Source organism: Chionomys nivalis, chromosome 1 (assembly GCF_950005125.1).
Source record: "Chionomys nivalis chromosome 1, mChiNiv1.1, whole genome shotgun sequence".
NCBI classification, from domain to species: Eukaryota; Metazoa; Chordata; class Mammalia; order Rodentia; family Cricetidae; genus Chionomys; species Chionomys nivalis.
In genome coordinates, this window is record NC_080086.1 from 1,475,490 (window position 1) to 1,501,323 (window position 25,834).

At 42.4% G+C, this 25,834-nt stretch overlaps 1 protein-coding gene across 3 annotated transcripts in view; it reads left to right on the forward strand.

The window, feature by feature from the left end:
• Positions 1-25,834, forward strand: part of Ipo8 (importin 8) — a 70,698-nt gene that overhangs the window by 9,162 nt on the left and 35,702 nt on the right. For all 3 annotated transcript variants that reach the window (XM_057774370.1, XM_057774380.1, XM_057774391.1), the window contains exons 3-10: positions 1,051-1,207; positions 4,263-4,421; positions 5,668-5,824; positions 9,450-9,539; positions 10,778-10,872; positions 11,829-11,913; positions 22,472-22,606; positions 25,253-25,352. In XM_057774370.1, coding sequence (XP_057630353.1) covers positions 1,051-1,207; positions 4,263-4,421; positions 5,668-5,824; positions 9,450-9,539; positions 10,778-10,872; positions 11,829-11,913; positions 22,472-22,606; positions 25,253-25,352 — 978 coding nt within the window. The remainder of the gene's footprint in view (positions 1-1,050; positions 1,208-4,262; positions 4,422-5,667; positions 5,825-9,449; positions 9,540-10,777; positions 10,873-11,828; positions 11,914-22,471; positions 22,607-25,252; positions 25,353-25,834) is intronic.

Genomic DNA, 25,834 nt, shown 5'->3' on the forward strand with positions numbered 1-25,834 from the left:
AGGAGTTGAAGGGAAGTAGTGTGGGCAGATATGAGCAGCAGTACACGTTATCCGTGGTTGGATGGCTCAGTACACGTTATCCGTGGTTGGACTGCTCAGTATACGTTATCCGTGGTTGGACTGCTCCAGTATATGTTATCCGTGGTTGGATGGCTCAGTACACGTTATCCGTGGTTGGATGGCTCAGTACACGTTATCCATGGTTGGATGGCTCAGTATACATTATCCGTGGTTGGATTGCTCAGGACACGTTATCCATGGTTGGATTGCTCAGTACACGTTATTCATGGTTGGACTACTCAGTACACGTTATCCATGGTTGAATGGCTCAGTATACGTTATCCGTGGTTGGATTGCTCAGTACACGTTATTCATGGTTGGACTGCTCAGTACACGTTATCCATGGTTGAATGGCTCAGTACACGTTATCCATGGTTGGATTGCTCAGTATACGTTATCCATGGTTAGATTTTTTTCCTTCGCAAACCCTCAGCTCCATAATAATGACACTGAGACATTATTAGTTATGAGAGCTCGGCCAATAGTTTAGGCTTGTTTCTAACTAGCTCTTATAATGTAAATTAACCCATATCTTTTAATCTGTGTCCTTTTACATGGATAGGTTACCTTCACTCTGTACTGCGTCTCCTGGTGTCTCCGCCCTTCTTCTCAGTGTCCTTTGCCTGGAAAATCTGCCTACGTATTGTTCAGCTTTTTAATTCAACAGTCAGAGTGGCACATATTCACAGTGTACCCTAAGATTATTCCACAACAATTTCCCGATGTCATGTGTTTATCCTCAGTCTGAAAACATGTTTATGATTTCCAGGTCATTTCTGTGTCATTTAGGGATGTCCTCCAACTTAATGTTGCCGCTTTGACTCCCATATGAAACTCTGAATTCTTCCCATTTCCCCTTCCCAAGTTGACTTTTTGTACCTGTAAGGTTTTCCATCTCTGTTAGACATTGCATTCCTCATGGAAGGCTGTTTAGCCTTTGAGCTCCTTGAGATTGAGTTGAAGTGGTCTTTCTGATTCTCTTAAACTCAGCTGCCATCTACCTGAAGAACATGGTGACACAGTACTGGCCGGACAGGGAGCCTCCCCCAGGAGAAGCGATCTTTCCATTCAATATCCACGAGAACGACCGACAGCAGATACGTGACAACATTGTGGAGGGGATAATTCGGTCTCCGGATCTGGTGAGGTAGGCCATGCCCTGTCTGTGATTTGAGGAGGCATTTGACCTCTTTGGTTGGAACTGACTCTTGGATGTACTCTTCCGCACTGTGTGTGTGTGTGTGTGTGTGTGTGTGTGTGTGTGAGGGAGGGAGGGAGGGAGAGAGAGAGAGAGAGAGAGAGAGAGAGAGAGAGAGAGAGAGGTCTCTTGTATCCCAGACTGGTCTCAAGTGTGCTTCGTGACCAGTGATGACCTTGAGCTTCTAGTCCTCCTGTCTCCATTCTCAGGTACTGGAATTACAGGTGTACGATGGATATATGTGGAGTTGGAGCTTCATTCTGGGCAAGTTTTTACCAACTGAGCTACGTCTCCAACCCAGGAAATAAGTTTTCAGTGCCATGTATTGGAGCTTAGCTGTGCAGTCAAGCATCTTGCAATCTTAAAATAGAAATAAATTTACCTCAGCATATGATCCAGTAGTTTTCTCTGCAAATGGAGGGGAGGTCAACAGATGAAACGGTGGTGAGGCATAAGGTTGTTTAATATCAGATATTAAGTACAATCATGATGAAAACAGGAAAAGAAAGGAAACTTGAGGGAGGTGGTGACGGAAGAACAGGTGTTGAATTGTGGTATAGTTATTTTCTCAGCTAGGGAACACAGGTGTGTGTGCACTAAAGAAAACCTCCTTATTCTCACTGGTTGCCTACAGGCCAGTAGTGTTCCAGGAACCTCTCAAAACCGTTGTATGTTTATCTGTGAAGACGCTTGTTTCCTGGTCTCCAGAATCTCCCAGTGTTCCTACAGCGACGCACAGCAGTAGCTTCTCCTGCCAGTCTTACACTTACCATGAGGCCCATCTCAAGGTGAAATCTTAAAAAAAAGGAAAACTTTTAGCTATGCTTTATGCCATTGTTGTTTAAAGGAGCAGCTGCTGGTAGTGGACAGGGGTCCCTGTTTGCTCTGAGACAGTCCTCTGAGGCTTTGCTCTTCCGACGCCCTAAAGACCCCTGAAGACGCTTGTTCTTATTGTCTGATTTTGTCTGAAAGTATTGCAGAGAAAACTGATTTGGTACCATAAGGAAGACAGAATATGCTGCTTAAGTTTTTCTGGTTGTTGTGGATCTAAGTTATTGGATGTTCAACCGAACACCAGTTTATCATTTTTATTTTTTCAATTTGGAATCCTGGGACTGAGGGTGTAGCTCAGCTGGTGCAGGGCTCTCCTAGCGTGAGGCATTGGGCTCTGTGGATCCCAGCACTGCGTACAGTGGTGTGGTGCATGTGTGGATCCCAGCACTGCGTACAGTGGTGTGGTGCATGTGTGGATCCCAGCGCTTGAGATGTAGCGGCAGGAGGGTCTAAAGTGTAAGGTCATCTTTGGCTACATATTGCATTGGATGTCAGTCTGGGCTACATAAAACCTTCTCACAAGTAAACAGCCCGCCAAAAACTCCAGTTTGGAATGCTAATTTTGTCAGGTTAATTTTCTAATCAAATAGCCTCATGTAGACATACTTGGTAGTAGCAGTGGTCACTTGTAGAAGGGGCACTTTTGTTTCCCCTTCGTTATCTTCTCAATATCAATCACAAATGAAATCGCACTGAAGAGGTGATGCCTGCACTCAGTGCCGTGGGACAGCATTTTGTCAAAGCGGAGGAGGTATTCCTCTCTTTCTGTTTTGTTTCTTTGATTGATTTTTTTTCCCCACTTATTTCTTTGGAGGTGGTTCCTAGATTTACCCTTTGCAGAAATTCCCTAGCAAATCTCTTATTTGTTTTACTCAAAGTACAAAATTTAGCATGTGTTTTCACTATGTTTATCCACTTGATAGATATGTGTATGTGTATACATACACCTTGTACTCAGAGAGGTGCTCTACCAATGAGCCACACACCAGCCCTAGGCCTGCCCATTTGGTAGATATATGTGTATCTGTGTGTCTGCCTATCTGTCTGTATTTGGGTGCCTGCCTGCCTGCCTGCCTGTCTGTCTATCCATCGTCGATATGTTTGCATATCTCTCTGTATATATTTATGTGTGTCTGTGTATATCACCTATCTCTGAGTGTGTATACATAATCTATATCTTATTATTCCTTCCCTCTGTGTGTCTCTGTCTCTGTTTGTCTTTCTCTGTGTGTGTGTGCTATAGATCAGACCCAAGACCCTATACATGCCTCTCTTTCTGGATATGAAGACCCAAATATAAAATAAGTAACAATTTTTACAGAGTTGAGATAGATTTTTGCATACTTTGATTTTTTGATAGTCTTTAGATTAGTTAATTTTTAAAATTTTATTTATACTTTTATGTGTGAGTGCTCTCCTTGTATAACTGCCTGCCAGAAGAGGGTATCAGATCCTATTATAGATGGTTGTGAGCCACCATGTGGTTGCTGAGAATTGAACTTAGGACCTCTCAAAGAGCAGCTAGTGCTCTTAACCACTGAGCCATCTCTCCAGGCCTTGAATTAATTAATTAATTAATTTTATTATTTTTCTGGTTTTTCGAGACAGGGTTTCTCTGTGACTTTGGAGCCTGTCCTGGAACTAGCTCTGTAGACCAGGCTGGTCTCGAACTCACAGAGATCCGCCTGCCTCTGCCTCCCGAGTGCTGGGATTAAAGGCGTGCGCCACCATCGCCCGGCTTGAATTTATTTTTTAAGTTCATTAAAAAATACCTTTAGGATAAGACGAAGGTTTCATATATTTGAGGAGTTCCCCAATTCTGTTTATTTTCAGTAGAGTGAGGTTTTTAATAAGATCACTTTTCCTTACGTTCCACCACATACGTATACAGTAGTTTCTGTTTACAATATATACATTGTATCCCTTGTGATTACATCCCTCTAGATGCATCTAGATGAACATCTTAGGTTATAAAGACACGCTCTGGTGTTCACACAAGTTTGAACTTACTAATGACACATTTCTCAGTGTTGTTTATGCTCAGTGGTGCCTGACTGTAGGTGAATAACAGAGGGAAAGGGAGTTACAGAACTTGATAACAGTATTGCAGTTCTTTCGTGGACGATACTCCTGACTGCTTGCATGTGGACATTTCTCTCCCGCCTTACAGAGTCCAGTTAACCATGTGTCTCCGGGTCATCATTAAGCACGATTTTCCTGGTCATTGGCCTGCGGTGGTCGACAAGATGGACTACTACTTACGGTCACCCAACAGTGGGAACTGGCTTGGCAGTTTGCTGTGCTTGTATCAGCTGGTGAAGACCTATGAGTAAGTTCATCCCTCCTGGCCAGAGGGAGCCGATGTCCTGTGGAATCAGGCTCATAGAGTGACCTCCTGTGGGGCTCAGTCACTGTGGACGATGCTGGCCTGAGAGAGCCAGTGTCCTGTGGACTCAGGCTCATAGAGCGACCTTCGTCACTGTGGGAGATGTTGAGTCAGCATGTGACTGTGTTCCCTTGCTGCAATAGTTCTGTGGCTCTCAGGTTTTCTGGTGTACACTGCTGATTTCTGAGGTGGTGAGCGCATACTTTCTTTATATTTTTTGGGGGGAGGGTTAAGATGAACATTGCTTTTGCACATACAATCCTGTAATTTTCCTTTGCTTTGAGACAGGGTGTTACTTGGTAGCTCCAGCTGGCCTTGAACTCACAGCCATCCTCCTGCCTCAGCTTCTTGAGTGCTGACGTTACCACTCAGGTAGTTTTCCTTCTTTAAGTTTTATAGGATTTCTGTTTAGAAAATGTTTTAGATTGGCAGCATTAGAAGTGGCTAGCGAGCACCAGGATGATACGAGAAAGTTTTCTCTGTTGTTTGCTATACAGTATCACGTTTAAACTGGCAGATCAGTTTTCATTTTATAGAATGAATTATGGTTTGATATTAACTACTAGAAAACTTCCCATATAAAATTACTAGATAGTTGGACTTTTCTTTCTTCTCTCTCTCTCTCTCTCATTAGCTGCCACCCAAGTCTTATACCCTCACCCCAACTTTCATGGAAACGTCCCCGTGAACTTTAACTTTTTATCTGATTTCTGTGTCTGAGCCGCTAAAGAAAGTATGTTCTACTTCATGATATGTTCTCTTTCTCTTTCCCTCCCTCCCCACCTCTCTCTCTCCTTCCTCCTCTCCGTCCCTTCCTTTTTCACTGATGCACAGCAAACCAAACCAGGACTTTTATGGGAGCCACATTTCCAGCTCTTGGCATTCTGAGACAGGTTTGCTTTACAAGTTCAGCTGGCCTTGAAGTCGTCATCCTTCTGACTTTACCTCCCAAGAACTGGGATCGCACGTGTTCAGTTTGAGACCCTTAAACTAGTCCAAACCTTTTAAGAAGGATTTTGTGTCTGCCTGAACCAAGACTTTCTCCTTTCAACCTTATTGCAGCAACTACATAGAAAATTGAAGCTCGTGTTTTACATGGTTCTGGTTTCGTGTGGTTCATCATTGTTTAAGCTCACTGGGAAGGAGAGAAGTCACCACCTTCTTTATTCTGTCTCCTTCGCTCATGCAGATATAAGAAAGCAGAGGAAAGGGAGCCCCTCCTGGCAGCCATGCAGATATTTCTGCCTCGAATTCAGCAGCAAATCCTGCAGCTACTTCCCGATGCCTCCCATTACTCCGTGTCGCTGCAGAAACAGATTCTGAAGATCTTCTATGCGCTCGTTCAGGTCAGTTCTACTTCAGAAGATAAACATGGAGCATTGTCATTATTTAGAATCACACATTTTAAGGTTTATTTATTTTTATTTCATGTGCGTTAGTGTTTTGCCTGCATATGTGTTTGTCTCAAGGTGCCAGATCCCCTGGAATTGGAGTCACAGACAGTTGTGAATTGCTGTGTGGGTGCTGGGAATTGAGCCTAGGTCCTTTGGGAAAACAGACAGTGCTTTTAACCACTAAGCCATCTCTCAAGTCCCAAGAATATATTTTTACCTTAGGAGAATCAGGCTCCCAGAAATTAACTCAGCCACGATCAGCGAGTATCCAAGGTTCAGTCTGGTGTCTGTGGGCTGTTTTCTCAGAACCCAGGTGTTGCCTGAGCTTAAATTCAAGGTGCCCGTCTACAGGTCAGTTGTGGTTATAGGAGGAGGAGGACACAGAGTTCTTCTTCATGGGAAATCACATGGATTGATTGCCTTTCTCTTCTTTGGCCAACTTTAAGCCAATACAGATTTAGCTGCTTATTTTTGTGGGAGGGTCCCTGTAGGCTTTACAGCAGGTGGGTCAGAAACAATCATGGTGGGTAAGGATGAAACTTGACTCAGCCCGGTTTTGGTAACCAATGATGGGCTAAGACTTCTTGGAGTCTGACCGAGATCATTTTACTTTTGTCATATTTAATTACAGCACAATTTTGGAAAAAGTATCCAGATAACAATTAACTCAGCCCCATGAGTATGACAAAGCTTAAGACATGTTTACATTGACGTTCTTAGCAAAGTACATATGACTTCATCCCCAAGATGGTTTCTTGTTGTCTGAGAAACAGTGCTCAGGATAAGGGTGTCTGAGGTCAACATAGCACCTGCAGGAGTCAGGATAACGTAGAAGTCACGTATGCTGTTGTAAAGTACAAGCGACATCTCTCAAGGATGTTTCCTGGCTTGGAAGTAAAGCTCAAGGTTTCAGGGGGAAAGTCTGGGATAAACAAAGTCTGGGGCCTACAGGCGGAACCTGTCTCAGCAGGTAGCAAAGGATTGTCAGTTTGTAAACTGTATTTGCCTCCAGCATTCCAGAAGAAACAGCTAAGTATTTACTCCCTTTGGAGAGATCAGCTCCCTGTATTTCCAGTGCTTATCTGGGTGCACAAGGCCTTTTTGCCCTCCACATATTTTCTCTGATTTAAGCCAATCCCCTTTTCTTATGTGGAAACTATAAGGGATACTAATATGGTAATTAAAAATAATTAGAAGATAAAGATGGAATGTCTTTAAAATTTGAGAATATTTAACAATGAATCCTTGAAAACCTTGAGTAAATGATTTTGGCCTGGGAAGAAGCATTGGGGTCAGCCTAATTGTGATGATGGATTAAAGGCTCTTTTCTGTGCTTTCTTGATAATTCCTTGTGACTTGAGGGTGGTTTAGTTTAGCTAGGGCGGCAGGGGAGGTTGGACTTGCTCATTTCATTTTGACTTGGGTGTCTTCTCTCATAAACTTAAAAAAAAATTTTTTTGGGGGGATTTTCTGAGATAGGGTCTCTCTGTGTAGCCCTGTCTGTCCTGGAACTCAGAGACCTGCCTGCCTCTGTCTCCCGAGTATTGGGATTAAAAGTGTGGCCACCTCACCTGGCCTCATACTTGTTTAATAAAGGCAGATCCCCCCCCCCCCAGGACAAAAGGAGGGTGTTCTCACAAGAGAGAAGAAAGTAGGCTGTCAGGGAAATACATTCCCTCACATTTCTGAAGTGTTTGGGAGGAAAGCTGCATGTCTGTCTTGTAGAGTTAGTGTTAGAGTTCTCTCCCAGCAAACCTTCTTTATGCTGGGGCGTTGTAACAACAATAATAGTCCATGTGCCTTTCCTGTTGGGTAAACTGAGCCCAGGCACTGGTCGGTAACATGAAGGCTCCTGGAGTGAGTTTTCTGTGGTGGTTTTATCTATTTGGCTCATTGATAGGACAAAGAAAAAAAATCTTTTAAACACATAAAAAGAAAACAAAAGACGAACTGCTCTAACATCTTTAACAGTTTTGGTAATCTGCCATTTATAAATACAGCAGTATGCTCCTTTGCAGGCAAAATTAAAAGTAATTGAGCCGCGAAACTGTAATCATGATGTGAGGGAGAACTGCCTGGCTGGGGTCTAGAAGGCCCAGATGAACCGCTCTTAAATGTCTAATTCCGTGAGACTGATTTTGTTTTAAGCAGCACTTATCTGTGTAGACAAACTTGGTTCCTCCAAACATTTTCTGGGAGTTACCACTTTCTGCCTAACCCCCTGCCTGCGCCTCCTCTGGACCCTGTTCAAGGCCAAATGCCTCACTCCCGTGTGGCGTTTAGAGGGAAGTATGGCCTTTCTCTTTTGAGGCAGGATCCCACAGTCTAGGTGGGCCTCAGACTCAGTCTTCCTGCCTCAGCCTTCTGAGTGATGGGATTACATGTGTGAGCCACCATGCCTGACTTGTCAGTGTGAACTTAACATCCGTGGTCGCCTCTCTCCCCTTCACTGTTTGCCCCTCCTGCTCTTGAACTCAGGTTTTCCATCTGCAATGTGAGTTGTGTGAGACAGCAGCGATGTCTCTTTTAGGGTCATGTCCTCAGCTCCTAGCTAGGGACGGTGGAGCAGTGGGCATGGAGGCGAGTCCCCTCAGCTCATGGTTATGTCCTCAGCTCCTAGCTGGGGGCAGTGGAACAGTCAGCATGGAGGCGAGTCTCCACAGCTCACCGCATAGCAGGGGTGATGGAAGCCTAAGCAATAGTCATTGTCGGTGTTGGGCCACACACTAGAGGATGGGAATTGAAAAAGAGCTTCATGTGTGTTCATGAAGGGAAGGTTTTCATCAGAGTGCTTATAATTAAAAGTTGGATACACGAAGTAAAATAACCCAAGATATTATGTGAAATAAATGGGACATTATTGATAGTAAATCTTTCTTTTTAAAGGTAGACAAGGGAAACAACTAATATGTGTATTTCTGAATTTAAAAGATGTATGTATAAAAGCCTGGGGTATGTTGTACGTGTCTGTGATCCTCCTGTTTGCAGAGCAGAGGTGGAAGATTAGGATCTCAAGGCTCTCTTTGGCTCCATTGAAGCCTGCTTGGGCTACAGGAGACCCTGTTTCAAAATGCATCCAAGCAGTCAACCTGACAAACAGAAGAAGAATCTGGGGAGTAACCCAGGTGTTAGAGTTCTTACCTAGAATGTAGGAACCCTGGGGTCAGTCCCCTGTGCTGGAGGCAGGAGGATCAGGAGTTCCAGGTCATCCTCCTTGGAGGATTTTGAGGCTAGCCTGGGGTATGTGAGCACTTGTTGCCTCCCATCGCCCAAAAGTATATATTTGATTATGAATTTTTTTAAAGTTAAATTTTAGGTTGAATCACAAATTGCTGTTTCTTGCTCAAATGTTAGCTATTTTGTATATGTTAATGGTTTCTCCGTAGCTTTTGGTTCCTGTCCTGGAACTAGCTCTGTAGACCAGGCTGGCCTCGAACTCACAGAGATCCGCTTGCCTCTGCCTCCCGAGGGATCAAAGACGTGCGCCACCACCGCCTGGCTAATGTTAACCTTCTGATATGAAGTGCTGACTTTACGGGCAGGAGGGATGACTTTCTACTGCTGCTCTGTTTTCCAGTATGCGCTGCCTCTTCAGCTGGTGACTCACCAGACCATGACAACCTGGATGGAGATCTTTCGGACCATTATCGATAGGACGGTCCCTCCGGTATGCCGGGGCTCTGAGGAAAGCCTGCAGATGGGTTGGAGTACTTACGCTGGTTCACTGCTCAGTTTGCTCTTTGGAAACCAAAAACCACTGTCATATTAATTAATAAAAATAGCATAATACATAATTTATAATGTTCACTTTTAGAAAGTCAGATCAGCAAGAATATTAAAACAGTAACTGTTTACTTAAACTGGTTAAAACATTTTAAACCTTGCTACATATCTCTCTAGTGTTTTTTTTCCTGCATGTATATTTAGAATTTTACTTATAAAAATAGTACATAGCTATTCCGTCATATTTTTTTTTGCCAAAAATGAAAAAACTATATATATTAATACTTTCCTGGTTATAACTTTTTTAAAATTAATTTTTATTTTACATTTAAAATTTTTTTTTGTGTGTGTGTGTGAGTGTGTATAAGTGGTATGTTGTATGGGAGTACACCATGGTGTATGTGTAGAGGTCAGAGGACCTTGTGGGTCTTTCTTTCTACTTTGTGGTTCTTGGGGCTCAAACTCAGATCATCAAGGTTGGCAGTAGGCGCCTTTACCTACTGAACATCTTGCTGGCTCTCGACTGTGCTTCCCTGGAGTGGAACTCAGTGGCAGAATTGTTGCTTCCTGAAAGTGTTGGGCTTTTGGTGGGCTGTGCAAAGCAGAAACAGGGCTTAGGCGTGTACTTGGATTGACAGGTAGAAAAAGTATCTCAGTGTGGTCTGTGGTAGCAGCAACAGTACCTTTTCATCTGTCAAATTAATCTTTTTATTTTAAAAACTTGAGTTGGCTTGAAAATGTTCGCTATTCTTTTTGTGTCCATATCTTTTATTTATTTAAGTATTTAGGTTGAGTTCAGGGCCTTTCACATGCTAATCATACTGCTCCTTGTTGTCCTCATCTTCTCCATTGTCCACATTTGAAACAAATTATTTCAAGTTTTAGTATGTCCATACAGGCAATACACAGTGCAGTGAGTTTTGCCAACAGTCTTTTTGTGTTGCCTACCTCAAAACTCAGAACCTTCTCATCCTCTCAGAGTTCCTCCAATGGCTTGGTTGTGTTTTGTTTCTGCCTACTTGCTTCCCTTGAAGATCAGTGCGAACGCCAGCACTGCTTGGAAAGATTTACTTAACTTACTTTATTCTTAACTAGCTGTGGCTTGATCTATACCAATATTTATGCTGTTTTTGTAAACCAACCTAGGGAAAGCAGTCTGATTTGGATGTTTTTCCCCCTTAGGAGACTCTTCAATTTGATGAGGATGACCGGCCAGAGCTGGTGTGGTGGAAGTGTAAGAAGTGGGCTCTGCATATCGTCGCTCGACTCTTTGAGCGGTACCAGTCCATTTACTATATTGACGATGTTGCGGATGGCATCTTGGTATTGGGTATACTAGAACTGAGTGGCTCCCAGATGTTCTACAGAATATGATTTCCGCCGGGCGGTGGTGGCGCACGCCTTTAATCCCAGCACTTGGGAGGCAGAGGCAGGCGGATCTCTGTGAGTTCGAGACCAGCCTGGTCTACAAGAGCTAGTTCCAGGACAGGGTCCAAAACCACAGAGAAACCCTGTCTCGAAAAAACAAAAAAACAAAAAAACAAAACAAAACAAAACAAAAAAAAAAAGACAACCAGAATATGATTTCCTTTTCCTTAAAGATACAGAAAGTAGCTGGGCATTGTGATGTATACTTTTATTCTCTTAGGGAACCGGAGGGAGGAGGACCACAAATTCAAAGTCGTTCTCAGCTACGTACTGAGTTGCAGGCCAGCCTGACCTATAGGAGACCCTGCCTCGTACAGCCAAAAACCAAACCAAATCAAAAAACACACAGAGGGCAAAGCTTTACCAACTGTTCAAAGTAGGCCTGTGCCCACTGTCTTAGAAATCGTTACAAAGTGTGTAGCCTTCCCTGGCTCTTTTCTGCTCTGTGTAAAACATGGAAAACATTTTTTTTTTAACCATTGGAAATATCCAGAAATTATCTAAGATGCACATGGATACTTGGCTCCATAAGAAAGTCAAATTTAATTTTAAAAGCCTTTATTGAAAAGCATGTCAGGTATAACTTTTTTTTTTCTTTTCCCTTCTAGGAGTTGTTTCTGTCTAAAGTGTTAACTGTGCTGTAGAGCCCGGGAGTCCCTCCTGATATGTATTGTGTCTAGTGGAAAAAGAGAATGTGTTAGTTTTCTGGCCCAGAATACATCGTTTAATATCTGTGTTTAAACTAGCAAGGATGCTTTGTTTTTAAACTTTACAGTATTTAGATGTGTCTTTATCAAATTTTCAGGTATGGAAGCCCGGGAAATGTCACAAAAGAATACTTCGAATTTTCTGAATTTTTTTTGAAAACATATGCAGTCGGGATTCAGCAGGTAATAAACTTATGGTTATTACCGAGTGCTATTTCCATGTGTTTTAAAGTAGCTTGCTTATGGTGATTCGTTGCACACTTAAAGAGGACGAAATGGCAGCTGTGGAGGCTGATACAGGGCAACTAGCTTGAGAACCCAGTGTCCTCCGTCCGCTCCCACCCCAGCTGCCTTCATGACTCTTTGACCTGGAAGGAAGCCTCAGATGCTGATGTAGCCTCTCTGTCTTCTTAGAAGTTTCGTATTTCTTTGAGCTTTCCCTTGTTTATTTGAAGACTTTTATACTATGAATAAATCTATTTCAGGAGTAGCCAAGCTTAGACATGAATGAAGACTTTCAGTTAAGAACATACATGTGTTCCTAGAAGTCGGAGCATCCATTCCACATGAGGGAAACGTGGAACTCATGAGACTGTTGATGTTAATACTTGAAAACTAAAAATTGACGGTGGACTCTGATTGGTTCACCAAATATTGCCAAATGAATCATGATATGTTTGCCATTTTTTTAAGTGAGTTGGTAATTAGCTGTGCCAGGGCCTTTGTGGGAAAGCCAGGACTTCAATGATACAGAAAGTGTCTATAGATTTTTCATTATATCTCGGTAATGTGAAATTAAGAATTTCAGGTGGAAGGGTTTCTGAAAGGTGCTTTGATAGGGTGCCCATGAGGTACTCTATAGAGGAAATTAGTAAATAAAAAAAAATGAAATTTTCTGTCTAGATATTCAAAGCAGATACCAGCCTGATCCGGAAATGAATCAGTTGTGTCTTTGGCTCTGTTGTGCTGCTGTTAAACATCAAGAAGTGTCTTAATGTTGATGTCTCTTGAAGTGTGTTTACAATTTTCTTGTTATTTAAGCATGCATGTGTACATACTTGCATATACTTGTATTAAAAAAATAAATTCCATGTCCATGTGTCTTTGCCAGAAATGTTACCTAAGACATATCCTCTTGATATTTAAAATTAGTTTCCCTGCCAAAACTGTCATTGGTTGCTGTCTTGAATCTGCACTGTTGCTGCCGTGAGGACCAGCCCACAGCAGCTCATGGATCGAGGGGGTCCAGTGGGGCTGGAGAACCAGTCAGGTCTCCTTGGCTTTTCTGTCTGAGTGGGTAGAACTTAATTTTCTGGGACCATCAAAAAAGGGAGACACACAGACACACACATACACACACACAGAGACATTACACAAACACACACACACATGCACAGACATACACAGACACACACACGCACACACACATACACAGACACACACACGCAGACATGCACACAGACACACGTACACACACGCACACACACATACACAGACACATGCAGACATGTACACAGACACACGCACACACACAGACACACGTACACACACGCACACACACATACACATACACAGACACACACACATACACCCCTCCAGCGTGTCAGGCTCTCACCTGGACTGCTGATGAAGAGAAAGCCATCAGTAGGTCAGAGACACTGAAGCAATGCGGAGCAGGCGAACGACTGGATGGACAAACAGGCACATGGGGACTTTTCTGAGAGCCAGAGCTTAGCTCTTCATCTTACTGTTCTTATCGTTTGTTCTGCTCTCCTCCTTTTCTGCTGTTTTTCTACCCTGATGCTTCCCTTCTCTCTGTCCCCTAGCTCTCCTACACCTTTCCTGGTGTCTCTCTTCTCTCTGTCCCCTAGCTCTCCTCCTACACCTTTCCTGGTGTTTTCCTTTTCTCATGTCTTTATTTTTTTCCCTTAAAGCTCATATATCCCAGCAAAATTTTTCAAGGAATATAAAAATTACTGTGTGTTTATATACTGTTTTTCAAATGAATGATTACAATGAATACAAGTAAAAACATATTTTTCATATCCCTTTCAACTCGGAACAAGTTGTTCCAAGAACTCACATACATCATGTCCATGTTATAGATTAACAGAGTGTAAGCAAGCAAGGTATTTTTCTCAGTCAGTTCTTTTGCTTGCAGGCTGCATTTTGTGGTTGCAAAGAAAAGATCAATTTTATTATTTGTCTTAAAAGGTAATCTTGTAAAAAAAAATCTTAAAGGAATCACAAATCTAGACTTTTATATATGGGAAGCAGTCAGCTCTACTTTAAATCGTCAGGGTGCATGCCACTCATCAACAGTGTTTATATTAGGAGGGCAGAAATGGGTGTAAGGAATTAATGTTACCCTTGATTACCAACCCAGCCTAACAAGAAAGGTTCATCATCTAAAAACAGTCAGGCTGCCGTTGTTCTTGTTTCCTGACCTCAGTGAGTTCCTTGTTCAGCTATTAAAAGTATGCCTTTAAATCGTTTTCCAAGATTTTTTTTAGCCTGAAAACCATTAACAAATACATGTTAATCTAATGTTAAATTATTTTTTTTAAAGCTCTGTTTTAGCTATGATGCACACAAAAACCTGTGAACACACCTCCCAACATTAAGATTACAAGAACTTACTTGAGCTACCTGGGCTTCTGGGACTCAGCTGTTTTTCTTTTCTTTTTTTTTTTTTTTCTTGCTGATTTTTTTTATTAATTAATTTAATTATTAAAGATTTCTGCCTCTTCCCCGCCACCACCTCCCATTCCCTCCCCCTCCCCCAATCAAGTCTTCCTTCCTCCTCAGCCCAAAGAGCAAGCAGGTTTCTCTGCCCTGTGGGAGGTCCAAGGACCACCCACCTCCGTCCAGGTCTATTAAGGTGAGCATCCAAACTACCTGGGCTCCCACAAAGCCATTACATGCAATAGGATCAAGAACCCATTGCCATTGTTCTTCAGTTCTCAGTAGTCCTCATTGTCCATTATGTTCAGCGAGACCGGTTTTGTCCCATGCTTTTTCAGTCCCCGGCCAGCTGGCCTTGGTGAGTTCCCGATAGATCATCCCCATTGCCTCAGTGTGTGGGTGCACCCCTCGCCGTCCTGAGTTCCTTGCTCGTGCTCACTCTCCTTCTGCTCCTCCTTTGGATCGTGAGACTTCAGTCCAGTGCTCCAATGTTGGTCTCTGTCTCTGTCTTCTTTCATCGCCTGATGAAGGTTAATATTCAGGGGGATGCTTATATGTTTTTCTTTGGGTTCACCTTCTTATTTAGCTTCTCTAGAGTCACGAATTATAGTCTCAATGTCCTTTATTTATGGCTAGAAACCAAATATGAGTGAGTACATCCCATGTTCCTCTTTTTGGGTCTGGCTTACCTCACTCAGGATAGTGTTTTCAATTTCCGTCCATTTGTATGCAAAATTCAAGAAGTCATTGTTTTTTACTGCTGAGTAGTACTCTAATATGTATATATTCCATACTTTCTTCATCCATTCTTCCATTGAAGGACATCTAGGTTGTTTCCAGGTTCTGGCAATTACAAACAATGCTGCTATGAACATAGTTGAGCATATACTTTTGTTGTATGTTTGGGCATCTCTTGGGTATATTCCCAATGGTGGTATTGCTGGGTCAAGAGGTAGGTTGAACCCGACTTTCCTGAGAAACCGCCACACTGCTTTCCAAAGTGGTTGCACAAGTTTGCATTCCCACCAGCAATGGATGAGAGTGCCCCTTTCTCCACAACCTCTCCAGCAGAGGCTATCATTGGTGTTTTTGATTTTAGCCATTCTGACCGGTGTAAGATGGTATCTTAATGTTGTCTTGATTTGCATTTCCCTGATTGCTAAGGAAGTTGAGCATGATCTTAAGTGACTTTTGGCCATTTGAACTTCTTCTGTTGAAAAGTCTCTGTTCAGCTCAGTGCCCCATTTTATAATTGGATTGATTAACCTTTTACGGTCTAATTTCTTGAGTTCTTTGTATATTTTGGATATCAGACCTTTGTCAGTTGCGGGGTTGGTGAAGATCTTCTCCCAGTCAGTGGGTTGCCTTTCTGTCTTAGTGACAGTGTCCTTTGCTTTACAGAAGCTTCTCAGTCTCAGGAGGTCCCATTTATTCAATGATGTCCTTAGTGTTTGTGCTGCTGGGGTTGTACGTAGGAAGTGTTCTCCTGTGCCCATGTGTTGTAGAGTACTTCCCACTTTCTCTTCTATCAGATTCAGTGTGTTTGGACTGATATTGAGGTCTTTAATCCATTTGGACTTGAGTTTTGTGCATGGTGATATATATGGATCTATTTTCATTCTTCTACAGATTGACTTCCAGTTTTGCCAGCACAATTTGTTGAAGATGCTCTCTTTTTTCCATTGTATACTTTTAGCTCCTTTATCGAAAATCAGGTGTTCATAGGTTTGTGGGCTAAAGTCAGGGTCTTCTATTCTATTCCATTGGTCGACTTCTCTGTTTTTATGCCAGTACCAAGCCGTTTTCAGTACTGTAGCTCTGTAATAGAGTTTGAAGTCAGGGATGGTAATGCCTCCAGACAATCCTTTATTGTATAAGATTGTTTTGGCTATCCTGGGTTTTTTGTTTTTCCATATAAAGTTGATTATTGTCTTCTCCAGATCTGTGAAGAATTTTGATGGGATTTTGATGGGGATTGCGTTGAATCTATAGATTGCTTTTGGTAGAATTGCCATTTTTACTATGTTGATCCTCCCAATCCAAGAGCAAGGGAGGTCCGTCCATTTTCTGGTGTCCTCTTCAATTTCTTTCTTCAAAGACTTAAAGTTCTTGCCAAATAGATCTTTCACTTCCTTGGTCAGAGTTACCCCAAGGTATTTTATGCTATTTGTGGCTATCGTGAAAGGTGATGCTTCTCTGATTTCCCTCTCTGCTTCCTTATCCTTAGTGTATAGGAAGGCAACTGATTTTTTGGAGTTGATTTTGTATCCTGCCACATTACCAAAGGTGTTCATCAGCTGTAGGAGTCCTTTGGTAGAGTTTTTGGGGTCGGTTATGTATACTATCATATCATCTGCAAATAATGAAAGCTTAACTTCTTCCTTTCCAATACGGATCCCCTTGATCCCCTTATGTTGTCTTATTGCTATTGCTAGAACTTCAAGCACTATATTGAAGAGGTATGGAGAGAGTGGACATCCTTGTCGTGTTCCTGATTTTAGTGGGATGGCTTTGAGTTTTTCTCCATTTAATTTAATGTTAGCTGTCGGCTTGCTGTAAAAAGCTTTTATTATATTTAGGTATGCCCCTTGTATCCCTAATCTCTCCAAGACCTTTATCATAAAGGGGTGTTGAATTTTGTCGAATGCTTTTTCAGCATCTAATGAAATGATCATATGGTTTTTTTCTTTCAGTTTATTTATATGGTTGATTACATTGATAGATTTGCGTATGTTGAACCAGCCCTGCATCTCTGGAATGAAGCCTACTTGATCATAATGGATAACTTTTCTAATGTGTTCTTGGATTCGGTTTGCCAGTATTTTATTGAGAATTTTTGCGTCGATGTTCATGAGTGAGATAGGCCTGTAATTCTCTTTCTTGGTTGGGTCTTTGTGTGGTTTTGGTATCAGGGTAACTGTAGCTTCATAAAAGGAATTTGGCAATGACTCTTCTGTTTCTATATTGTGAAATACATTAAGAAGTATAGGTATTAGCTCTTCTTGGAAGTTCTGGTAGAATTCTGCATTGAAACCATCTGGCCCTGGGCTTTTTTTGGAAGGGAGATTTTTGATAACTGTTTCTAATTCTTCGCGACTAACAGGTCTATTTAGATCGTTCACCTGGTCTTGGTTTAGGTTTGGTATATGGTACTTATCTAAAAAAGTGTCCATTTCTTTTGCATTTTCCAGTTTTGTGGCATACAGGCTTTTGTAGTAAGATCTAATGATTCTCTGAATTTCCTCTGAGTCTGTGGTTATGTCCCCCTTTTCATTTCTGATCTTATTTATTTGCGTGTTCTCTCTCTGTCGTTTAATTAGTTTGGATAGGGGTTTGTCAATCTTGTTGATTTTCTCCAAGAACCAACTTTTTGTTTCATTGATTCTTTGGACTGTTTTCTGTGTTTCTATTTTGTTGATTTCTGCCCTCAGTTTGATTATTTCCAGTCTTCTACTCCTCCTGGGCGCGTCTGCTTCTTTTTTTTTCTAGAGCTTTCAGGTGTGCTGTTAAGTCCCCAATGTATGCTTTCTCCGTTTTCTTTAAGTGGGCACTTAGTGCTATGAACTTTCCTCTTAGCACTGCTTTCATCGTGTCCCATAGGTTTGAGTATGTTGTCTCTTTGTTTTCATTAAATTCAAGGAAGACTTTAATTTCTTTCTTAATTTCTTCCTTGACCCAGGTGTGGTTCAGTAGTTGACTGTTCAGTTTCCATGAGTTTGTCAGCTTTCTGGGGGTAGCTTTGTTGGTGGCTTCTAACTTTAATCCGTGGTGATCTGATAAGACACAGGTGGACACTGATATTTTTTTGTATCTGTGGAGGTTTCCTTTGTTTCCAAGTATGTGGTCAATTTTCGAGAAGGTTCCATGAGCTGCAGAGAAGAAGGTGTATTCTTTCCTATTTGGGTGGAGTGTTCTATAGATGTCTGTTAAGTCCATTTGATTCATTACCTCCAACAATTCTCTTAATTCTCTCTTAGTTTTCTGTCTGATTGACCTGTCCATTGGTGAGAGAGGTGTGTTGAAGTCTCCTACTACTAGTGTGTGTGATTTGATGTCTGCCTTGAGTTTTAGTAGTATTTCTTTTACATAAGTGGGTGCTTTTATATTAGGGGCATAGATATTCAGGATTGAGACTTCATCCTGCTGAATCGTTCCTGTTATGAGTATAAAGTGTCCCTGTCGATCTCTTCTGATTGATTTTAGTTTGAAGTCAGTTTTGTTAGAAATTAGTATGGCCACACCTGCTTTTTTCTTAGGACCATTTGCTTGAAAAACCTTTTCCCAACCCTTTACTCTGAGTAGATGCCTGTCTTTGTGGTTGAGATGAGTTTCTTGCAAACAGCAGACTGTTGGATCCTGTTTTCGTATCCAATCTCTTAGCCTGTGCCTTTTTATTGGTGAATTGAGACCATTAATATTAAGTGATATTAATGACCAGTGGTTGTTAACTCCGGTTATTCTTACTGCTTTTGGTAGAAGAGTTTGTGTGTCTCCCTTCTTTGAGTTGTGCTGTTGAAGGGTCGCTAGATGCCTGGGTTATTGTAGGCAGTGTTGGCAATGTTGGATTCCTTGGGTTGTGATTTTCCTTCTATTACTTTCTGTAGGGCTGGATTTGTGGCAACATATTGTTTAAATTTGTTCTTATCCTGGAATGTCTTGTTTTCTCCATTGATAGTGAACGATAGCTTGGCTGGGTATAGTAGTTTGGGTTTGCATCCATGGTCTCTTAGTTTCTGTAGTACCTCTATCCAGGACCTTCTGGCTTTCATGGTTTCCATAGAGAAGTCAGGTGTAAGTCTGATCGGTTTACCCTTATAAGTTACTTGGCCTTTTTCCTTTGCAGCTCTTAATATTCTTTCTTTAATCTGTATATTTTGTGTTTTGATTATTATATGGCGAGGGGACGTTTTTTTTTGATCCAGTCTGTTTGGTGTTCTGTATGCTTCTTGAATATTCAAAGGAATATCTTTCTTTATGTTGGGGAAGTTTTCTTCCATAATTTTGTTAAAAATGTTTTCTGGACCTTTGAGCTGTGCCTCTTCTCCTTCTTCTATCCCTATTATTCTTAGGTTTGGCCTTTTTATTGTGTCCCATATTTCCTGAATGTTTTGTGATGAGAATTTGTTGGTTTTGGTGTTTTCTTTGATCAGTCCGTTTATTTTCTCTATGTTGTCTTCAGAATCTGAGATTCTTTCTTCTATCTCTTGTATTCTATTGATTATGCTTGTTTCTGTAGTCTCTGCTCGTTGACCTATATTTGCCATATCCAGCTGGTCCTCAGTTTGTGTTTTCTTCCTTGCTTCCATTTCAGTTTTCAATTCTTGGACTGTTTCCATTACCTGTTTGATCGTTTTTTCTTGGCTTCCCAGGGTATCATTTACGTATTTACTCATTTCTTCAAACTTTTTGTTATACTTCTCATCCATTTCTATGAGGGCGTTTTTTACATGTTGTTTAAGGGACTCTATTGCTTTCAAAAAGTCAGTTTTTTCCTCTTCTCCTGTGATAGGGTGTTCAAGTCCTTGTGTTGTAAGATCATTGGGTTCTGGTGTTTTCATGTTGTTTTTCAGATTGTTGGGTGAATTCTTGCCTTGGCGTCTGCCCATCTCCTCTTACCGATGCTATCTATTGGGTTTGATTTAATTGTAGCGGGGCAATCTGTTCTCAGTGCAGGCTTCACTGTTTCTTGCCCGCACTATCCTGTATCCAGTGCCTCCGCCGCCCGGGCCTGCCTGCCGGTGCCTCCGCCGCCCGGAACTGTCTGTGCGCCGGTGTTTCCGCCGCCTAGGCCTGCCTGCCGGTGCCTCCGCCTCCTGGGCCTGCCTGCGCGCCAGTGCTTCCGCCGCCTAGGCCTGCCTGCCTGGCCTGACTGTCGGTGCCTCCACCACCTGGGCCTGCCTGCACGCCGGTGCCTCTGCCGCCCGGACTTGCCTGCGTGCTGGTGCCTCCGCCGCCCAGGCCTGTCTGTGCGCCGGTGCTTCCGCTGCCTAGGCCTGCCTGCCGGTGCCTCCGCCGGCCGGAACTGTCTGTGCGCCGGTGCTTCCGCCGCCTAGGCCTGCCTGCCGGTGCCTCCGCCACCTGGGCCTGCCTGCGCGCCGGTGCTTCCGCCGCCTAGGCCTGCCTGCCGGTGCCTCCACCACCTGGGCCTGCCTGTGCGCCGGTGCTTCCGCCGCCTAGGCCTGCCTGCCGGGCCTGACTGCCGGTGCCTCCGCCACCCGGGCCTGCCTCTCAGCTGTTTTTCTTAATCATTAATCTAAACCACAGTCTATATGGCTCCTCAAGAAAAACTGGCTGTGTGACATACATTTACTTGTTCTAGTTTTCTGTCCTCTACAGCCTCTGCCTTGTCAGGGGCAGGGCAAGGGCAACACTGTATCTTGCTTTTATCTATATTAATTTTCCCACTAAGCTAACCTTTGTCATAATCCCTAACTATATTTATTAAAGACCCTCAATCATCAAAGTCTTCTTTAAACTAATACTATTATTGTATAAAGTCATTGCTTCAGTTAAACAGTTCAGCTTAGGAGGAAATCATCCCCATAATAATTCATATTTAAAAATGTAGAATGGGATCATCCATGAGATAAACATGGGATCGTCCATGAGATAAACCCACTGCGTTAAAGACAGTGGGGATCTCCCTACATCCATTCACACCGCACAGATACCAGAGAAAAATGTCAGTGGCAAACATGACACAGCAGGAGCAAGAGACATTCTGGGGCTGAGGTGCTCGGGGCCTTGCATGCTGGTGGACTGATCCCTGGTGTCATTGTCACCTGCTGCCCCTCTGACATGACCACCACACTTGTGTGCACCCAGCTGTATCAGGACAGTCCTGTTCAGTATCATCCTCCCAGCTGCCATCACAGGAGCTTCTAGGTGGAGTTGCACTCAGACCAGTTTTGTTTACCTAGATTTTTAGGTGGTTGGGCAAAATTCATATTCTGGTTTATAAATTTTGTACTTGTTTTGAAAGATTTAGCAACTCTGTCATAAGCTTGACACAGTGACATGGTGGGGACCAGGATATAGGATGGGCAGGAGCCTTGTGCTGTCTCTGTAGGCCCTTGAGTCATAGATGCTTTTCAAGGTTCTTTCTTATAAACACGATTGTAGTCGGCCCATAAGAAAAGTTAACTTTGTGTTATTTTACAGTGATTGTCTGTGGCCTAAGATTATAAAATACAAATATCCTACATTTTCTTCTAGAAACTCGGTGCTTAGGGTTTTTAACTGCTAAAGTGTTTACCTATCTGGAGTTTATTTTGGTATGAAGGTTAGTTAAGAATCTAATTATTTCAAAGGATAATTGGTGATAAGAGAACTATGTTTAGAATAGTGTTTATCTTCTGGTTAAGGTCTGAGCTTTGGTGCTGCTGTTATATAAAAATTTTAAAATGTTTATTTACTTAGTCAGATCTGTAATTTTACTGAAACTAGGAGAAAGTAGCTGTCTTAGTCAAAGTTCTTTTGTGAAGAGACACCATGACCATGGCAACTCTTATAGAGGAGAGCCTTTACTTGGGCTGGCTTACAGTTCAGAGGTTTATTCCATTATCCTAATGGCAGGGAGCAGGTGGCGCTCAAGCAGGCACAGTACTGGAGAGGGAGCCGAGAGTTCTACATCGGGGTTGGCAGGCAGCAGGAAGAGAGAATGGCACTGGGTCTGTCTTGAGCTTCTGAAACCTCAAAGCCCTCCACCAGTGACAGATTTCCTCCAACAAGGCCACACTCCTAAGAGTGCTACACCTATGAGCCTATGGGACCCATGTTCATTCCCACCACCACACTAGCCATGGACTAGAACATATACTTATTCTGAACAGCATATGGGTTAGAAGAACAAATGCCTAAAATTCAGTGAGGCATCTCTTAGCTCAGTGTAACATACAGGCCTATCTAAATAGTAAAATGCCTGAGTGAGCTTTCTCACAATATCCCCCGTCTGTTTGTACAGTATTCCATGCCATGCCTCAAATACTCATTTTCTCTTTAACATAGTAATTTGCTCTATCTTCATCCCTTCCAATCCCCACCTATTTTCCTACAGGTACTACTAAAAATTTTAGACCAATACAGACAGAAAGAATATGTAGCTCCCCGTGTTCTTCAGCAAGCATTCAACTATCTCAACCAAGGCGTTGTCCATGCTGTGACCTGGAAGCAGATGAAGCCGCATATACAGGTTGGTGTTGGTGGTGGCTCTCTAAACCATGGCCAGTCAAGTTTGGTTTTTCTGGTGAAAGCAGGTGTTGTTTACTCCTATGGTTTCTGTTTAATCTCTGTTTCCACTAACAACGATTTCTAACAAGTGCAATCTTACATTATGAAGGGCTTCCAAAGTTTAAGCATTTCAGAAGAGAGAGATCTTCAGGTTTGTCAATTGGGAGGGTTGGCGTCAGGTGTCATTCAGTCATTCATTTAGCCTTGGTTTTTGTTCTGTTAAGGCAGATTGTAATGTTTTTTTTGACCTTTGTGTGAAAACATTTTGAAAGCTGCCAGCAGGGCTTTACAAAGGGAGTGTTATTTTGCAGAAGATGAAGCCTGATAAATGACTTTTCTTTTGTGGATAAGCACCAGAAGGTTGGCGGCTGGCCTGCCTGCCTCCTCCCTCCCTCCCTCCCTCCCTCCCTCCCTCCCTCCCTCCCTCCCTCCCTCCCTCCCTCCCTCCCTCCCTTCATCTCTTCGATTCAGAGAAGTTGAAGTTTTGTTTTATTAAAAATAGCTTTACTTTTATTATTAAAAAGTTTTGTTAAAACTGGTAACAGCTAACCCTGCTTTTTAATACCAACTGGGTTTTTTTTTTTAAAGATAGAATTCAGCATTGTTATTTGTTAAAATTAAAGAACAAATCAGAATGGAAAATGATGGAATATATACATTTTATTTGCACATGGATATCTGGGTAATTTAAAGACATTAAGAACTGGCTCTCCACTTCCAATAAACTCTGAGTTCTTGGTGTAAAACATTTTTTCCCCTTTTGAGACAAGGTCTCTCTGTGTAGCCCTGGCTTTCCTGGAATTCACTATGTAGACCAGGCTGGCTTTGAACTCACAGAGATCCACCTGCCTCTGCCCCCTAAGTGCTGGGATTAATTCATGTGTCACCATGCTGGGTCTAAAATTTTTTTTTTCGGTCTTTTGAAAAGTAGCTCAGACTGACACTGAACTTCCTGTGTGATCGGGATGACCTTGAGCTTCTCATCCTCCTGTCCCTACCTCCTAAAGGTTGAGATTGCAGGCATGCACCACTGCACCTGTCATGTCTGCTCTGTGGGGTGATGGGGATTGAACTGAAGGCTTCAAGAGCCTCATGCTAGGCAAGCGGTCTGTCAACTAAGCTACATCCCCAGCCCCTTGTTCTTAAATTCTGTAAGTTGGTATATGACAAGAAAATCAGTTGCTTTACTTTCATGGTATCTAGGATAGAGTTTCTGAATGCTAGGACTACATTTGCTACTATACCCAGCTTTGGTTAGCATTATCTGAACACAAGTCTTACATACATACATAAGACTTTTAAAAAGTAACTTAACTTTATTTTATGTGCAATGGTGTGAGGGTGGCAGTTACAGACAGTTGTGAGCTGCCTTGTGGGTGCTGGGAGTTGAACCCAGGTCCTCCAGAAGAACAGCCAGTGCTCGTAACCACTGAGTGAGCCGTGTCTCCAGCCCCCTGTAGTATCTTTTAAATTTGTGAACTGTGGGCTCTTTGTAACTATTTGCCTATGTACTGTGATTAAGTAGTGGTAATTTCTTTGCAATAAAGATATTGTTTTCGCCGGGCAATGGTGGCGCACGCCTTTAATCCCAGCACTCGGGAGGCAGAGGCAGGCGGATCTCTGTGAGTTCGAGGCCAGCCTGGTCTACAGAGCTAGTTCCAGGACAGGCTCCAAAACCACAGAGAAACCCTGTCTCGAAAAACCAAAAAAAAAAAAAAAAGATATTGTTTTCATTTTGCTTCCTTTATACTTGTAATTGTAAGGGTGACATGAAGTATGAAATAGCATCTTTTCCTTTGGACTTATTTTTATATTTCTTCACATAGAAAGTTTCAGGAAAATACTGACCTTTAGACTGAATTTCAACTAAGTGATAAGAATTGATCCTTTTTTGAAAAGATGTATTTATTTTTATTTTGTTTGTATGGACGTTTTCCTGCATTTTTGTGTGTGAACTGTGTGCATGCCTGGTGCCCACAGAGGTCAGAAGTCTTTGGGTCCCCTAGAACCGGAGTCAGAGGTGGTTATGAACCTCCATGTGGGTGCTGGGAATAGAACCCAGGTTCTCTGGAAGATTACCAGGCCATTCTGCTAGCCCAGGCCATGTTTTTATGTGAGTAATTACTAGAATACAAAGGGCCTGCTTCAGCTTAGCTGCTGTGCAGACTGCATAGGGAACTTCCTCTCTGGAACACATGGCTGTGCAGTAGAGCACTGGTGCTTTGGAGATGGAGCAGAAAGGCACAAATGTTGTTGTATTGGTGCTTGGGACCAACATGGACACATGAAGCATTTCCAAAGTGAGAACTATAACAATAGTAAATATAACCCTGGTAACATTTTTCTTCCACAAGAACTCAAGGTGTTTTTAATGTTGATCTGTTAGTGAAGTTCTGTTGTTCCTGTCCTTACTTCAAGGTACATCACTGGTTTTCTCTGCTCCTAGCCTCCGGCTTCTACGTGTTTAGTCTGTCTGAGTCTTCAGCTATTGCTGTCCTCGCTGATGTGAATGCAGGCTGAGAAGGATTACTGTAACTCTGGAAAATCTAATGTCATGAGTCTTGCTGGAATGGCCGTACTCAATTGTGTTGTTTGTTTCTCATCTTAGAATATCTCTGAAGATGTGATCTTTTCTGTGATGTGTTACAAAGACGAGGATGAAGAGCTGTGGCAAGAAGACCCATATGAGTACATAAGGATGAAATTTGGTAATTGAGATGAGTTTTCCTTCATCAATTCCTGAATATATAAATATGACTAAATTTATATTCCCAAGCAGTCTGCTCTGTATGGTGAATTCCAAAATTCAGAAAAGTTTGATGTTATTTTGCACAAAGGAGCTTGATGCTTTTGGGTGCAGGAGATGAAAGAAGCCTTATTCAACTCTTCCATCAGAGCTGAGGCCCCTGCTGAATGGTTTCTTATGTAGACTGTGAGTGAAATGGAGGGACCAGCTTTTCTGGGCTGTGTTACCACATAGCACTCATTCTGGGATAATTGTGGTTCGTGCTGTTTTCAGAAGCACCTCAGCTTGATTTGCTTCCCCTCCTTTGGACTACATATTCCATGAGGAATAGGATTTCCTTCATCAGCCTCACATGGCTTGCATCTTTCTGGAAGCTGTAGTACTGAGTAGGTTGCTTGGTAATGACTCTCACTTTCTCTGGGTAAAGCCCTGTGCAGATATTGT